Raw genomic sequence first — 18,390 nt, 5'->3', positions numbered from 1 at the left:
TAGAGAGAGAGAGACATAGAGACAGAAAGCGAGAAATCACCCCCCAGGGGGGATGGTCACGCCGCAATCCCTTCTGCTCCATTCTCCTCTTGGGATCTGGGGAACGCACGCACACGCGCCTGGCGTTGAGTTCTAAGCCACCGGGTCCGGGACGCGAACCACGGTCGACTACGTGGGAGTCCAGCGACATAGCCATTACGCTAACTGCTGGTTCCCCAGAATCTATTTCTTAAGCTGCCTCTCTCCACACACTTATAACTTACATATCCAGCCAAGTTGAAAAATTATGAATTAGAGAATTTATTTTGAAAAAGATCTATTTTTATCTAACTTTATTAAATTTTTTGAGAGACAGGGAGAGAGAGGTAAAGTGAGAAAGCAAGCTACCATGTCTGGGACTTGAACTGGGTATCGCCATGTGGGAGTCCAGCGCCCTCAACCACCATGCCACCTACTGACCCCTGAATTAGAGAATTTATTGAAATAAATCCAATGAATAAATCTCCTAACAACTTCCTACAACGCTACAGTATGATCCGTATGTCCGTTCTATTGCAGACTTCAAACTGTATTCTTTTATAAGCATGCTCTCCCTCTCTCAAGCCTTTTATTTATTTATTTAATTTCTACTATAGCGGTGTGTGCATTCATGAGAGAGAAAGAACGCACACATGTAAGCAATAGAAAGGTAAAGTGAGAAATCATCCCCTGGGGCGATGGCTGTACCATAATCCCTTCTCCTCCATTCTCCTCCCAGGATTTAGGGCACACAAGCACCCACACATGCCTGGTGTGATTTTTAAGTCAATGGATCCAGAACTGGAACCACAGAGTTGGTCATGTGGGACCTAGAGTCTTAATCTCCACACCACCTGCTGGCCCTCAAACTGTATCCTTGAATGTTGAAAACTGAAGGTATTTAAAAGTATCTCATTATCCAACATACAGGAAAAAAAGGCCTGCAAGGGAAAGAACTAAGTAGAAGTAAATAGGTCAGTTTCTTCTAATAGAACCATAATTTCTCATTAAGCTATTTTTTAAGGAATTATTTTAACTATTTATCTATTTACGTATCTATTTGAATTTGACCATAGAGGGACAGAGCAAGAGAGAGAGAAAGTGAGAAAGCTATAGCCACCAGGCCTGGGACTTGACCACTGTCAGCCACGTGGGAGTCCAGTGCCCTTAACCATGCCACCTACCAGTCCCATAAACTATTTTTTCTTTAGAAGAGTTTTTGCCTTAGGGCACATGTGCTTGTGAGACAAAGAGAGAAAAAGTGAGAGGGAAAGTGAGAAATCACCTCCCTCAGATGGGATGGCCATACCTCAATCCCTTCTCCTCCATTCTCCTTCTGGGATCTTGGGCATGAATGCGCATGTGCCCCATGTCATTCTCAAGCTACTGGGTCCAGAACTCAAACCGTGGTCATCCATGTGGGAGTCTAGCGATGTAACTGCTACGCAATTTGCTGATCCCCCTCATTAAACTATTTCAACTAACACACTTATTATTAAAACATGAGAATATAATATTTAGGTATCCTTGTTATAATTAAAGCAAAAGGTAACTCAAAAAAGTTAATGTGCTCAACAGCTTTTAACGGAACTGTACTACCAGTTAGCTAACACCAAAGTTAAATAATGGTCTGTGAAGTGCAAACCATAAGCTCTAATAAGTAGATCTTGAGTTATCAAAAACAAACAAACAAAAAAAACCCTCAGCTGCAAAAAAAATCCTATACCTGATGATGCATTGGATCCTGCTGTATTCCCATCATTCGAGGTGGAAACTGATCCATATTTTGATGTTGCGTGTATGCTGGCTGTTGCATGCCATCTCCAGGAAATCCACTAAAAAAAGATGAGTACTCTTTATCTACTCAAAAACACCTAAGATTCTTAGCCACAATAACAAAAACATACAGAATGTTGCTGAGGAGTCATTAGTAGTAATCAATACTTTATTCAATCATATACTCATTTATTAATTTATATATTCAGTATTATTCCCAACACAAGAGCGATTTTTATTTTAAATCTGATAGAATCCCTTCCCTATTCGGGAGAAAACTGATAATATTACAATTTTATAGAGCAATAACTACTAAAAATTGTGCCTATTGCTAAATGTTACCTACATTATACTTTAAGACTATGACCAACTTTTTACCTGCTGAAGAATTAAAAGAAAAACTCACAAAGGTGCTTGTGGAGGAGGGGGAGAGGCGGCAGCGGGAGTGGTGGTGGTGGGCACGGCAGCAGCAGGTGCAGGGGGCGCGGCTGCGGCTGGTGCTGCAGTCGTGATTACAACAGCTTCTTCTTTCTTTGATTCTTCCACAGCTTCTGGCTCATCATCATAATCAAATCTATCAAGTAGTTTCTGGAATAAGTATGTCGATATTTTAAAACTGAGGTAATGATTCACTGCACAAAACACTTAAAAAAAAACAGATGTTTACCATCACTTATAATCCTACCATGCTGTTATGAATAATCTCATTTCCCCACATACCTCTAAGGACATTGGCTTTTGGTCATAAACAATTTCTACACAAAAGTATTTTGGAAAAGATTAAAATTTTTATTACAGTTTTCTTCCCCAATTTTAAGCCTAATGATTTCTGATTAGTTTTATCTGTTTAACAATTCATTTAGTAGTAGACAATTGTTTTTTACCCAGATTAAAAACTTGTGGAACTCTGTGTACATAAAAATGATTACACCTTTTTAGTCAGTTACAAAGTGTATAAAAAGAAAATCCATCACTATAAATGCATAAATAAAACTGTCCACGTATTGTTGTACTGTTTGCTCAAAAATAAACAAATATAGGGGTCAGTTCATGGTACAGTGGTAACACAAGTGAATCTACATGGGAAAGGTCCTGGGTTCACATCCCAGAACTTCCACAAACATAATGAACATATGCCAGGAATGTGTGTGCACACACCTGTGATCTGGAATGGCTGAGCTTAAGAGACAGTGGCATAAAAAGCCCATTGGAGGGTTTTTCTTCCTCTTTCTTTTGAAAAAAATTAATGAGTTAAAGGAAATACTAATATGAGAAACAGAAAAGACAACCATATTAAGATAGGGGTACAAAGTAGTTTCATCACTTGCTCACTAGCTTCTTTCTTAAAACTTTACAGCTTACCTCAGATTAAAATAGTTTCATCACACAAAAAAAATCAGATTACTTCATGAGATCACATGCTAGAAAATCAGCAATTTTAAATTAAGATTTATTCAGAAATGAAGGCATAACAGTTGAACATCTATTAATGTGTTTCAGGAGATTACACAGAACAGATATTTCATATAAAAAGAAACCCGCAATACAGATACAGGTTCTCCTCGTAAAAATAGAGAAGGAAACTAAGGCCCTGGAGATTAAGAAATGTAACCAAGGTTATACTATAAATGAATGCCAGATTCAAGAGGTAGAAACTGGTCCCAAAGAGCAATCTTTTCTTTCAAACTGTGCCCTATTTTGCTCAAGAATTTCTTTCTTTCTTAACTGTCAGAGTGTGTGTGTACTTGCCAGAGAAAGGGAAAAAGAGAGAAGCAAACCTGCCAGTAGGGTGTGGTCATGTTGTAATTCCTTCTCCATTTGGATGGGATTTTGGCTATGTATGCATATAAACCCAGAGTGTTATCTGTGAGCCACCATGGCTGGGATTTGAACCACAGTTGGCCATGTGGATTCTGGTTCCCTTAATCACTAGGAAATGAGGCTAGCCCTGCTCATGAAATTTCCACCTCGAAAAACCTGTGTTCTGTGATGGTTCTGCCTAGAGATTCTACTCTATTTTAATGAACAACAGATTTCTAAATTAGGAAGGGATGTCCTCCATTTGGCCAACATAGTATAAAGAACTAAGTGCTTCAGGCTAGATCTAACTTGGGTTTCTTTCTTTATAGGACGGGTGATTTAAAGTTATTATAGGGGCCAGCAGGTGGTGTGGTGGATAAGGTGCGGGACTCCCACATGGTCAACTGTGTGGTTCAATCCCCAGATCTGGTGGCTTGCTTTCTCACTTTTCCTCTATCTGGTCATATTAAAATAATAATAATAATAATAATAATAACAACAACAACAATAATAATGATAGGGGCCAGCAGGTGGCATGGTGGTTGGGCGCTGGACTTCCACCTGGCCGACATCAATTTGAGTCCCAGACCTGGTAACTTACTTTCTCACTTTTCCTTTCTTTCTCTCGCTGGTCAAATTAAACAAAAAGAATAGCAATGAATAAAACTAACCGGAAAGTATTAAAATAATAAATATTCTTTTAAAAATAAAGCTATTATAAATGAACAATTTAAGATTTTCTGAACATGATCTACTGCAATACTTTGCTGTCTAATACACATTAGCCAACCTAACACTCATGACAACAATAAAATATATTGATAGTTACTACCATCATTATTTTATAATGGTGAATGCAGACACTGCAGAAACTCAACAACAGGACAGTAAGTGATAGGAGCCAAAATGAAACTGGTCTACACTGTCTACAAAGAACAAATATATTACATTTGCAGTTTATTGCACATAGGTATGTTCTTTAAAAAAGTTTTAAAATCTAGGGGCTGGCGGGTGACATGGTGGTTAAGGGTGCTGGTTTCCACATGGCCGGCTGTGGTTTGATATCTGGACCTGGCAGCTTTCTCTTTCCGTTTCTCTCTCTCTGGTCAACTTAAAAAAATAATACTAATAAAAAATGGAAATAAGTAAGTAATTCTTTATTTTTTTTTTTTGGAGAGGTTTTCGCTATAGGGTGCGTGCGCTCGCCAGACAGAGACATAGAGACAGAAAGTGAGAAACCACCCCCCAGGGGTCATGGTCATGCCGCAATCCCTTCTCCTCCATTCTCCTCTCGGGATCTTGGGCACGCACGCACACGCGCCAGGCGTGAGTTTTAAGCCGCCGGGTCCGGGACGTGAACGGCAGGTGACTACGCGGGAGTCCAGCGACATAGCCATTACACTAACTGCTGGTTCCCAATAAGTAATTCTTTAAAAAAAAAAAAAGAGTTAAACACTTAAAGCAATGAAAACATTAAATTAAGGTCTATTGAAAAAGAAATTTTTGTTGCTTTTCAGAAAAATAAAAGAAGCTCTATGAAGCAGCTAAAATAGGACACATTATTCCCAGTGACTAGAACAGACCTTTTAAATAAAAGGCAAAGAATAGACTTCCATTTCCTAAACTTGGTATAATTAACAAATGTTGGAATCCCCTCTCCGCTTTCACCCAGGCAGGAGGCAAAAGGCAGGCCTTCAGAAAAAGATTCCTCATGGCTCTTGAGAACTAGTGATTTAAGGGCAGGAGAGGCATAAGGCAGGCCTCCAGAAGTAGATTCCTCATGGCTCCTGCGAACTAGTGATTTCAGAGTAAAAAAGAAATGAAGATTTCCTACTGATAATTCAGCCTCCAGCCCACAAACTTGAGTGATGGATCTATGGGGAACTATAGCCAGACATGCAAATACTATTAGGGTTAACATATTCCTCAGCATCTACTGAATCTGCTGCACAAACGAATCACAACGGAAAGTCAAAGAGATTACAGATCACCTCTTTCTGCACGCTCTTGAACATTCAGATTGAACTTCAAGAATTAAGAAGAAACACACCATCCATCAGATGACTAGAAATCACCACAGGATCACAAGAAATATGAGAAAGAAAGAACATACCTCTCCTCCCAGGGAAAAGAATAACTGCTTTTCATCCTCAGACAGTTCAATGGAAATTATGGAAATATCCAATAAAGAATTTAAAATATTCATAATGGCAAAGCTAATCAAGATGGAAGAGAAGACAATGAACTGCACAAGAGTAAAGAGAAGGAGCTGACAAGTTCAGGAGGTGGAGAAATTCTTGCAAGATCTAAAAGAGGAATTACACACTTTAAAAAAAGAATCCAATGGACCTGTTAAGAGATGAAGACTCAGGAACCAGCAGTTAGCGTAATGGCTATGTCGCTGGACTCCCACATAGTCAACCACGGTTTGCGTCCCGGACCCGGTGGCTTAGAACTCACGCCGAGCGTGTGTGTGTGCATGCCCAAGATCCCAGGAGGAGAAGGGATTGCGGCATGACCATGCCCCCTGGGGGGGTGATTTCTCGCTTTCTGCCTCTATGTCTCTCTCTGTCTGGCGAGCACACGCGCCCTCTCAAAAAAAAAAAAAAAAGAGAGATGAAGACTATAATACCGGAAGTAAAAATCTCCCTTGAAAGTATTAAAAAGCAGATTAGATCATACAGAAAATAGAATCTCAGATGTAAAAGAGAAAATTGCTGGTCTGGAAAAATCCACCACAAAGACTGAGAAAATGGCCCTCCAAAAATGAGAATAATATACAAAAAATAATAGATATCATCAAATGTCCAAACATCCAGATAATTGGTATCCCAGAAGGCAAAGAGTCTCATAAGGGCATTGGTAATCTATTCCATGAAATCCTGCAAGAAAACTTTCCAAACCTAGAGAGGCACTCAAAGATCCAGTCCAAAGAAATACAAAGGACCCCAAATAGAATCAACCCAAGATGATCTTCTCCAAAACACATTATAGCCAGATTGACCAAAACCACAGACAAAGACAAGATACTAAGATTTGCAAGAGTAAAACATCAAGTTACCTACAAAGGATATCCCATCAGGATAACAGGAGATCTCTCATCAGAAACAATGCAAGGAAAGAATGGGAAAATATATTCAAAGTGTTAAGGGAAAAGCAATTTCAACCAAGAATACTGTACCTGGCAAGATTATCCTTCATATGGGAAGACAGTATGGAGTTGAATATTATATCCCAGAATTTAATTGGGAAAATTGAACAACAGAAAATAAAGTACATGAGACTGAACTGGTGAAATAGAATTTTGACTTCTGACTAAAACATTGCTGAATTTCTTGTAGGCTTTGTTGTCTGTTTTTAAGGATTTGTCTCCTTTAAGGATAACACCTCCTTGAGATGTTAATAGGTTCATATACCTACCATTTGAACAGAATCCTAACCTGTTTCCTGGCTTTAAGTTTTAAACAAAGTTCCTTAGTATTTCTTTAAGTTAAAACTGCTTTTCTTGAAATTACCAGCTGACCTTGCTATTGAAAGTAGTTAAGATAATTTAAGAAATTGTGTGATCAATACAATGTGGGGGGAAAAGGAATGGAAGACAACTGTAGACACCACAGATAGTGTGAAAAGAGGGTGGGAAAAGGACAGAGGGTCAGAAATAGGGGTTTAAAAAAAAAAGGATACTAGAAATGGAAAAATTTTGATGGTAACATGAATGATCACATTTTTATGCTGTGACAATGCTTAGGGAATGAATTTAAATTAAGTTTAAAAAAGAAAGTTTCAGAGGGAAAAAAACCTGTTTTTCTTGAAACTTAAAAAACAAAAAAAGAAAAAAGCATTAAAAATACCTATTTGATGACTGCAGTAAGATATATAGTCCCACCTAGGTACTACTTTATAGTATGTTCATCCTACTCACTGAGGTTTTATGTGTAAAGTCAGACTTGCGTTCATGGATATGTATATATCAGCTGTGCTTGCTATTCAAAATATTTAGATTAACTAAGATCTTTAGTGAGTCAATAAAATGTGGGGGGGGAAAGGCATAGAAAGCAACCATAGATGGACAGTGTGGAGAGTGGGAGATGGCAGAGGGTAAGAGATAGGGAATCAAGGATGGAAAAAAAGCAAAACATACAGGAAACAAGAAATGGAAAATTATTTGTTGAAGATAACACCTATGTTGATGTGCTTGATTTAGCCAATATACAGTGCATTCTGGATGGAAAATCTCATTCCGTATGCTGCAATGGTGTACAGTGAATGAATGTAAATACATTTAAATTTTAAAAATGTTGGCCATTTCACTTAAGGTAAAATACCAAAGGAACTACAATTCAAATTAACAAGATAAAGATGCCCACTATCATGGCTTTACTTGATATTTTTTCTGGAAGTCCTAACCATCAATACAAGAAGAAGAAAAAGGCATAAATGTTAAAAAGTCAAATTCAGAAGCTACCTAGAAAAGTCGAAAGGATCAACTAGAAAACTAATATGTAATACTGTGACGATGAGATAAAATAATCATAGTTTCTCTCTATGGCATTATTCACCAAGTGCTATGAAACATTAAAAATGACTAAGGCCGGGAACCAGCAGTTAGCGTAGTGGCTATGTCGCTGGACTCCCACGTAGTCGACCGCGGTTTGTGTCCCGGACCCGGTGGCTTAAAACTCACGCCGGGCGCGTGTGCGTGCGTGCCCAAGATCCCGAGAGGAGAAGGGATTGCGGCGTGACCATCCCCCCTGGGGGGTGATTTCTCGCTTTCTGTCTCTATGTCTCTCTTTGTCTGTCTGACGAGCGCACGCGCCCTACAGTGAAAATCTCTCAAAAAAAAAAAGACTAAGGCCTAGCTGCCATAATGCAAGTGGTAGAGCATTACTGAGCTCTGAAGCCACCTAGAAGGGATGGATTGGGATCTTGGGTAGCCCTAAAATAATGCCAGATACATCTGCAATCCTCCTGGCTGGCTGATATGCTAAAGGAAGGATCACAGTATAGAAAGATCCTGAGCAGGTCAGGGGTACCTGAATCTCTTACTAAAGAAAAAGAAACTTATGAAAAAAAAAAATGCATGAGATCCATATACATTAAATTATTAAGAAATTTCAATAAATGGAGGTTCTTCATGAGAAGCTATCAGTTCTTCTTCAATTAACCTATAAACTCAAGTTTATTTTAAAGTGCCAGATGGCACATGTGCTTTCCAGAGAAAGCATGCTCGCAATGGAGCGTGGTCACATTGCAATGGCTTTTCCTCCATTTCTCCATCCTGTTGGGTTGTAGGCATTCACATGCCTAGTGTTTCTCAAACTGCCAGGGCTGCGATTTGAACTATGGTCGACCAAGTGGGATCCAGTTGCCTTAATCATTAGACTACTGGGCCAGTTCTATTCAAAAGAATTCTAACATTTAATTCTAACATTTATGCTGAAATTCACCTGGAAAAGTATGCAGTTATGATTAACTTTATGTTTCAACTTGACTAGGTTATATAGTGTCAGTAGTTTGGTCAAACACTAATACAGATGGTACTGTGAAGAAATTTTTTTTAGATGAGATTAACAACTAAATTGGTAAACTGAGTAAAGCAGATTCTATGATGAACAGACCTCAAAAAATCAGCTAAAGACCGAACAAGAATCAAGATTTCCTGAAGAAGGAATTGTCAAGAACCGGCCTGAGGGTTCAGTCTGTCAACCCTGGAATTCAGACTAAGGTCTGCAACTTTATCTTTCACCTAATTCTTAGCCTGCTAGCCTGCACTATAAATTTCAAATATGCCAGTGCACCACAGCTGTGTGAGGCAATTCCTTAAGCTAAAGCTCCTTATTTCTATCCAGACATAATTGGTTCTGTTTCTCTGGAGAACCTTAAGTCAAATAACTATGAATAGCTAAAGAAACTCTGAAGAGAGTAAGTGTGGATTGTATTTAGAAATACAATACAGCATGTAAGGAGTATATATTTAGACTGTTACAGAAGAAATAAGTGTGACAGAAAACTGTATGTTCAGAGACGGACATAGGAATATATGGAAATTTAGTGTATGAAAACGTAGGGAGATAGGAATGACTGTTTTTTTTTTTTTTTTATTTACAGGATTTTGCCTTAAGATATGTATACTTGCCAAAGAGAGACAGAGATGGTGAGAGGGAAAGTGAGAAATCACCCCCCTAAGGGGGAATGGCCACACTGCAATCCCTTCTCCTCCATTCTTCTTTAGGGATTTGGGGGCCCATATGGACAAGCGCCTGGCATGATTTTCACGCCACCAAGTCCAGGACTCGAACCAAGGTCAGCTCATGTGGGAGTCTAGCAACATAACCACTATTCCACCTGGTGCCCATAAGATGGCTTTTTTAAACATAAAGATTTTGGGGCCAGCAGGTGGTCTGGTGTTTGAGACTCTGGGCTGCAACATAGCTGACCGGAGTACAAGTTCTGGACCTGGTGGCTTGCTTTCTCACTTTCTTTCTCTCTCTCTCTCTCCCCCTGCCCCGTCCCTGTTTCTTCCAGGTGCATACACATGCCGTATAGCAAATTTAGAAATTAAAAAAAAAAAATGTAACTGTCTTGAACCTTATTCTAAAATACATTACAGAAGATCTATAGAAACAAACATAAAAACCAAAAATATAAAGCTATTAAGAGAAAACCCAGAATTTTTTAAAGTATTATTTTACTTAGCAGTATTATTATTTTTTAAAATTTGCTACACAACAAACATGCTAACGAGAGCAAAAGAGAAAGTGACAAAGCAAGCCACCAGATCTGGGACTCAAAGCACAGTCAGCCATGTGAGAGTCCATCCAGCACCTGTACCACACCACACCCCCTGCTGGTCCCCAGAATTCTTTAATACAGGCAGAGTATTTTCTTTATCTCAACACAAAAGTCTAATAAACATAAGTGCATATGCATTTAAGTTCCCACATGCAGAAAAAGGTGTGAAAAAATATTTGCAAACAATCTGTTCAAAGTAGTATGGAACTGCTTCCCTTTTTGCTTTATAGTATTACTTATGATCTTTCTCCCTACAAACATGTATTCTATCTTTTTGCTAAAAAAAAGTGTATGCAGGGGGAACCAGCAGTTAGCATAATGGCTATGTCGCTGGACTCCCACACAGTCGACCACGGTTCGCGTCCCAGACCCGGTGGCTTAAAACCCACTCTGGGGGCATGTGCATGCGTGCCCAAGATCCCGAGAGGAGAATGGAGGAGAAGGGATTGCGGCATGGCCATCCCCTCTGTCTGTCTGTCTCTGTCTGTCTGGCAAGTGCACGTGCCCTATAGTGAAAAACCTCTTAAACAACAAAAAGAAAGTGTATGCAGGGACCAGCAGTTAGTGTAATGGCTATGTCACTGGACTCCCATGTAGCCGACCGTGGTTCGAGCCCCAGACCCGGTGGCTTAAAACCCACTCTGGGGGCATGTGCATGCGTGCCCAAGATCCCGAGAGGAGAATGGAGGAGAAGGGATTGCAGTGTGACCATGCTCCCTGGGGGGTGATTTCTTACTTTCTGTCTCTCTGTCTCTCTCTGTCTTTCTGGCGAGCGCACGCACTCTATAGCAAAAACCTCTAAAAAAAAAAAAAAACGAACAAACTGTATGCAATAGTCTCTTAATCAGCAGTCATGCAAAAATCACTAAGATATAATGAAAACCAGTATTTACCGCATGGATTTTTAAAGTGAACTATTGACGACAACGTTCCTACATTTTAAAATGAGAATGTTGCAAAAAATCAGAAATTTTAAAGATGATAAAACCAAAGATACTTAGTTCTATGATTTTCAAACTTTTGTTCTTGCAGTGAAGTCTGAAAAGTGAAATAAAATTTTATATGGCCATAAGCCCAATAAATACTGGGTTGTCGGAAAAGGCATGATGCATTTTTACACAGAAAAACATCATGTCTCTTCCAACAACCCAAGAGATACAATGTAAAACAAACGAAAGTTGAGATATTTGGGTTAAAATTTCAACAAGCAGTTCTGAGCTCTGCCTCTTCAGTATACCCATATCCTTCTCCTGGCAGCTTCTTAAAACATGCCTAACAAACCATAACACCTAACAGAGCAGTTAAAAGATACTGAATCAATACAAACCCTCTTATTATAGATGTTGTAATTAAGCTATAATAGAAAAAACTGAAAGCAACTTGATTATTTCTTGGTTGAAGACTGGATAAGCTGTGATATGTCTATATAATTAATGAAATACTACTGATAAGCATTCAGTAAATGTAGATCTAAATCCATTAACCTTAACAACAACAGATAAGAGTATTATGATTAAAACAAGCCGGTGTATGTTATGACCAGATAAAGGAAAAGTAGATAAAGGAAAAGAATATATCCACAGGAAATTAATTCTAAAAAGATATACAGCAAAATGCTATAGTAGCAAACTTTAGGTACGGGGAATTAATGAAGAATCTTCTGCTCACTTTTCTTGTATCCCCTGCAAATTTTTGTAGTGAGTATCACACATTTATAACCAGGAAAAATAGCCAATGTTTTGATGTCAAGGGAGAAAATCCCCTCAAACCACAAAACAATAAAATGAACAATGCACAGAGAAGCTATAGAAGAAATAACTCCCACAATCCAAGATGAGTGATATAAACAGTGGGTGGGTTATGTGAGAGAAGCGTACCTTGTCAAATGCAGTTTTTTGTTCAGGTGGGGGGAAAGCAGCTTTTTGTTCAGGTGGTTGTGTAGGAGCTGTCTTTAACTGAGCTGTGATAGCCTGAACCTGAGCCATCACAGCATTGTCAAGGGCGGGAGACTGTGGTTTTGGAGGTTGTTGAAAAGTCTGAAGGATCTGCTGAAGCTTAAAAATGGGAAAACTGATAAACCACACAACAAAGTATAATCATAGTACCAAGTTAATTTACAGAAAAAAAAAATCTTATGTGACTCAAAATAGCATAGGCACAGAGTAAACTGGAAAAAAAAAAATGACTTTTTATTAATGGTTAAGTTTCCTGTGAATGAATATTGCAGAGATACAACATGTATCACTCAATGTTTAAAAATGATATAAAGTGATGGTCAAAGAGAAGAGGAAATAGACTAAATTGTGAGCAACGTGAATAAAATTTTCTAGAAAAATTCTCTCCAATCCAAATAACTTAAATCAATGGTATGTACTTGAATGATGAGCACCAAACACCACCAGTCACTCAGCAGTTCTTAAGTTCTCTTTGAATGGGTACTGCTATTTCAAACCATGCTGTTCTTCATGTCCCACATTTTCCTATTATCCCTATGTACTGACAGGGATAATGAAGGTTTTTTTCTAGTTAAAAAAAAGCAGACATATTTTCTCTTTTGAATGCGCTCAATAAGGAGGAATGGCAAACAGAAACTGGCAACAGTACCCAACCCTGGAAACAGTTTATTTGTGAGTAGGTATTTTACCTGTTGGCCTTGAGTTGTCTGAAACAGTTGAGCCACAGCGGCAAAAGCATCAGAGCTGGGCAACTGTGGTACAGCTGGTACGGAGTTTGGAGTGGCTTGTGGGGGTTCAGAAGAAACTTTTACTGGAGGTGGCGGTGAGCCTAATAATAAAAGAAAAGGACATGCTAAGAAAATGTTAACCTACAATTTCCCTTTAAACTTCAAGCTACTTTATTAATATTCCATCCAGCTTAACATACAGTAAAATACACAAACTGTACTATTACAGTTTATACTGTAATAAGTATCAGAAGAGTATATTTTTATTAGAAGTGAGAATTATGGGAAGAAAGTCACACCTTCAAAGACTCAACTTCCCTTCTCACAGGAAAATTCAACCAATAAAGACTCAAACTTTTTTTTTGTTGCACTCTTTTTTTTTTTTGAGAGATTTTCAACTGTAGGGCGCGTGCGCTCGCCAGACAGAGAGAGACATAGAGACAGAAAGCAAGAAATCACCCCCCAGGGGGGATGGTCACGCTGCAATCGCTTCTCCTCCATTCTCCTCTCGGGATCTTGGGCAAGCACGCACACGCGCCCGGCGTGAGTTTTAAGCCACCGGGTCCGGGACACGAACCGCGGTCGACTACGTGGGAGTCCAGCTACATAGCCATTACGCTAACTGCTGGTTCCCTTTTGTTGCACTCTTTGCAACCACCAGAGAGGGAAAGAAGGAAAGAGAGGGAGGAAGGGAAGATCACCCCCCAGAGGGGCTGGCATGCTGCAATCCCTTCTCCTCCATTGCTCTTCTTGGGAATCTGGGTACATATACACATGTGCCCAGTGTGTTTTTCAAGCTGCCATGTCTGAGTCTAGAACCATGCTATCAGCCATATGGGATCCAGTCACCTTGACCTGTAAGCTACCTGCTGGCCCTAGACTCCAAACTTTTTATGTACAAAAAATTACACTATTATATAAGCTCACAAATACGCCTGACCAGGGAACCAGTGGTTAGCATAATGGCTATGTCGCTGGACTCCCATGTGGTTGACCACGGTTTGCGTCCTGGACCCGGTGGCTTAAAACTCACGCACGGCGCATGTGCGTGCATGCCCAAGATCGCAAGAGGAGAATGGAGAAGGGATTGCGGCATGACCATCCCCCCTGGGGGGTGAATTCTTGCTTTCTATCTCTGTGTCTCTCTCTGTCTTCCTGGCGAGTGCACGTGCCCTATAGCGAGAAAACCTCTCCAGACAAAAAAAAAAAAAAAAAAAAATACGCTCTACCATACCTTCATTATTGGTAACAGTTTCTGCTACGGGTGCAGCATTACTGGTTCCTGCTGCCATGTCCAAGAGAGGCTGAATAATTTCAATTTTGAAAACTCCATTCTTCTGCCAAAGATTCAGCACACGAACTATTTTACTCTGTTATGTACGAGAAAATACAAACACATAAGTATTGCATAAATAACGTATTATACTTATTATAAGAAAGAAAAAAGCCTTCTAGGCTAACATTAAGTCTGTTTCATAAAGAGGGAAAAAAAAATCCATCAGAATCACAACCCAGTTAAACTAAACCATTTTGACTTTTCTTAGGTGGAGTAATCAAGATTAAGGAACAGAGATGAAATGTAGACTGAGAGAATATATAGAAATATACTAGTAAAAGTATTCATTATATTTTATTTAGTTATAAGAAAACTCCACCATTAGTTATAAGGAAACTCCACCACCCACAAAAAACAGTATCTTAGAGAAGCAAATGAAGGAGAATTTCTTCAGGATGATCAGGATGATTATGGCAGTTTAAATACATTAAAAATTAGTCTGTAATCAAGAGTTAAGTTGTTTTATGGCAATACGAAGGAGGAGATCCAGAGAAGATTTGTTACTCATGGGTACAATTTATATTTCCTTCTCAAGGAATCATCTTGGCTTTTTTGTTCAGGGGGGATGGTCACGCTGCAATCGCTTCTCCTCCATTCTCCTCTCGGGATCTTGGGCAAGCACGCACACGCGCCCGGCGTGAGTTTTAAGCCACCGGGTCCGGGACACGAACCGCGGTCGACTACGTGGGAGTCCAGCTACATAGCCATTACGCTAACTGCTGGTTCCCTTTTGTTGCACTCTTTGCAACCACCAGAGAGGGAAAGAAGGAAAGAGAGGGAGGAAGGGAAGATCACCCCCCAGAGGGGCTGGCATGCTGCAATCCCTTCTCCTCCATTGCTCTTCTTGGGAATCTGGGTACATATACACATGTGCCCAGTGTGTTTTTCAAGCTGCCATGTCTGAGTCTAGAACCATGCTATCAGCCATATGGGATCCAGTCACCTTGACCTGTAAGCTACCTGCTGGCCCTAGACTCCAAACTTTTTATGTACAAAAAATTACACTATTATATAAGCTCACAAATACGCCTGACCAGGGAACCAGTGGTTAGCATAATGGCTATGTCGCTGGACTCCCATGTGGTTGACCACGGTTTGCGTCCTGGACCCGGTGGCTTAAAACTCACGCACGGCGCATGTGCGTGCATGCCCAAGATCGCAAGAGGAGAATGGAGAAGGGATTGCGGCATGACCATCCCCCCTGGGGGGTGAATTCTTGCTTTCTATCTCTGTCTAAAAAAAAAAAAAAAAAAAAAAATACGCTCGACCATACCTTCATTATTGGTAACAGTTTCTGCTACGGGTGCAGCATTACTGGTTCCTGCTGCCATGTCCAAGAGAGGCTGAATAATTTCAATTTTGAAAACTCCATTCTTCTGCCAAAGATTCAGCACACGAACTATTTTACTCTGTTATGTACGAGAAAATACAAACACATAAGTATTGCATAAATAACGTATTATACTTATTATAAGAAAGAAAAAAGCCTTCTAGGCTAACATTAAGTCTGTTTCATAAAGAGGGAAAAAAAAATCCATCAGAATCACAACCCAGTTAAACTAAACCATTTTGACTTTTCTTAGGTGGAGTAATCAAGATTAAGGAACAGAGATGAAATGTAGACTGAGAGAATATATAGAAATATACTAGTAAAAGTATTCATTATATTTTATTTAGTTATAAGAAAACTCCACCATTAGTTATAAGGAAACTCCACCACCCACAAAAAACAGTATCTTAGAGAAGCAAATGAAGGAGAATTTCTTCAGGATGATCAGGATGATTATGGCAGTTTAAATACATTAAAAATTAGTCTGTAATCAAGAGTTAAGTTGTTTTATGGCAATACGAAGGAGGAGATCCAGAGAAGATTTGTTACTCATGGGTACAATTTATATTTCCTTCTCAAGGAATCATCTTGGCTTTTTTGTTCATTTTCCCCACAAGAGCACTCCTCCAAGAATACAAACACAGAATTTTTAAATCTCTAATGTATATACTATTTATTGTAAATGTCTCCATTCTTCATTATTCTGAGTACCAGTGCAATATCCCAACCTATTTAGAGTACATATATGACAATGGTCCCATACAATTATAATGGAGCCGAAAAATTCCTACTAGTAGCTTGGAAAGTTGCAGTCTGTCGTAATTTGTGGTGTTTGTGGTGACTCTGGTATAAATAAACCTAATGTGTTGATAGTGGTATAAATAGCAGCACATAAACACTTAGTGACTGTTAATGTATATTATACTTTTGTTAGAGTACATGTCTTCAATATGTAAAGAAAAGTTTATCATGGATTAAATGCCACGTTACACTAATAGCAGTTTCATCCATCTCCTATAGTACATCTCTTAATGGTACTATTTTTTCTTGTGCTTTATCTCATATTGGCTTTGTTTATCATGGCCCTTTCAGTGGAACAAGACGTGGGGAAGATAATGACACAGAATCATCAGATCCTGACTATGTATGCTTAGGCTACTGGGTAAGTTTATGTCTTTTCACTTCTCCTCTCGGGATTTTGAGGATGTGCACACATATGCCCGGCATGAGTCTAAGCCACTGGGTCCAGGACTCGAACTGCAGTTGACCATGTGAGAGTCAAGTGATGTAACCATTACGCCACCTGCTGGTCCCTGTGTCTTAGCTTTAAACAAAATGCTTAAAAGATAAAAGGGGAAAAAAAAAAAAAAGAAAGAAAAAAGAGAACTTTCAAAAATAGGAAAAGCTTACGGAATAAGGATATAGAGAGAACAAGCCTGACAGAATAGTGGTTAAAGAGGCCAAATCCCACATGGTTGACTGCAGTTTGAATTTCAGTCCTAGTGGCTTGAAAAACATGCTGGACACCTATGTATATGTGCCCTAAATTCTGAATTCTAAAAGGATAGGGAAATTGAGAAGGGACTATAGCATGACTATGCCACATTGGGAGGTACTTAACTCCTCCTCAGCAGCACATATGCCCTCTGGTAATTAGAAAAAAAATTTTTTTTTGCATGGTTGCACAACATACCTGAATTTTAAGCTGTTATTACAAGTCAAAAATATTTTTAAAAGGCCTAGTCTCTGTCACAACCAGTAGCAATAGCTAAAATGAACTACTGTGGCACTAAAAGCTACATGTTGTTGTACAGTATCACCAAATGACTGACCGTCAAAGCCAGATTAAGTTTAAAGGGAGTCTTTATTAGTTGGCCAACAACTACAGCCTGAAGCTTGGGGGCCAAGAGTCAGAACTGCAGCCCCAACCAAAGTTCAAGTAGTCTTTTTATAGGTGGTCAGTTAGCAGGGGTTCTTATGTAAGTAGTTACAGAAGTTGAATGAAGTTAGGTTAATTATTTTTGAGGGGAGTGGGGTTTCCATGCAAGCAGTTACACTGTTAAACAAAAGGGTTTTGGGCTAATTAATTAGTAAAGACAGTAGTAGGTATAGGATGTCGTCCTGGATGCAGTTTTCTGTATGGCTAGCACAAGATATTTTCTCATGGGAAGAGCAAGTAGGTTTACAGAAGCAGACAGCCATGCTAGGGTAAGGAACAAAATGGACAAACAGTTGTTTATGTGCAAGATCTAATATGCGGCCTTTCACAATGTCATCTGCAGCTTGAAGCCCTGGCCTGCTCAGCCTGAAAATACACTGGGTGCAGGCCCAGGACTCTAGTGGGGCTGGAGGAATGGGAGTACAGTTTAACCGAGCCATGTGGAGGGTGTCACCTAAGCATGTGTGTATATTATCATTGTGAAAAAAATTTTTTTAATTAAGTTTTAAAATAAAAACTATAAAAAAAAGTTAAGTTGTATTACATAAGCTAAGGTTAAGTTATTGTTAAAGACCAGAAATTATTATAAACTGAATGTAGCCTAATGGCAGTGTTTATAAAGTCCACTGTAGTGTATGGTAATGCGTTAGGGCTTCACATTCACTCACTCCAAGTAACTTCCACTCCTGCAAGATCTATTCATGGTAGTGCCCTAC

General features: G+C 39.2%; 1 protein-coding gene across 1 annotated transcript in view; it reads right to left on the bottom strand.

The window, feature by feature from the left end:
* Nucleotides 1-18,390, bottom strand: part of SCAF4 (SR-related CTD associated factor 4) — a gene marked incomplete at its 5' end in the record, with an annotated part of 79,141 nt that overhangs the window by 31,404 nt on the left and 29,347 nt on the right. The window contains 5 exon segments of the mRNA XM_027774493.1: nucleotides 1,745-1,853; nucleotides 2,201-2,382; nucleotides 12,264-12,440; nucleotides 13,031-13,170; nucleotides 15,679-15,814. Of these exon segments, the coding sequence (XP_027630294.1) occupies nucleotides 1,745-1,853; nucleotides 2,201-2,382; nucleotides 12,264-12,440; nucleotides 13,031-13,170; nucleotides 15,679-15,814 (744 nt within the window).

This window comes from Tupaia chinensis, unplaced genomic scaffold (assembly GCF_000334495.1).
Source record: "Tupaia chinensis unplaced genomic scaffold, TupChi_1.0 Scaffold000443_1, whole genome shotgun sequence".
In the NCBI taxonomy this organism is placed as follows: Eukaryota; Metazoa; Chordata; class Mammalia; order Scandentia; family Tupaiidae; genus Tupaia; species Tupaia belangeri.
Note: the sequence above shows the minus strand (reverse complement) of the source record. Positions and strands in the feature narration are given on the sequence as shown.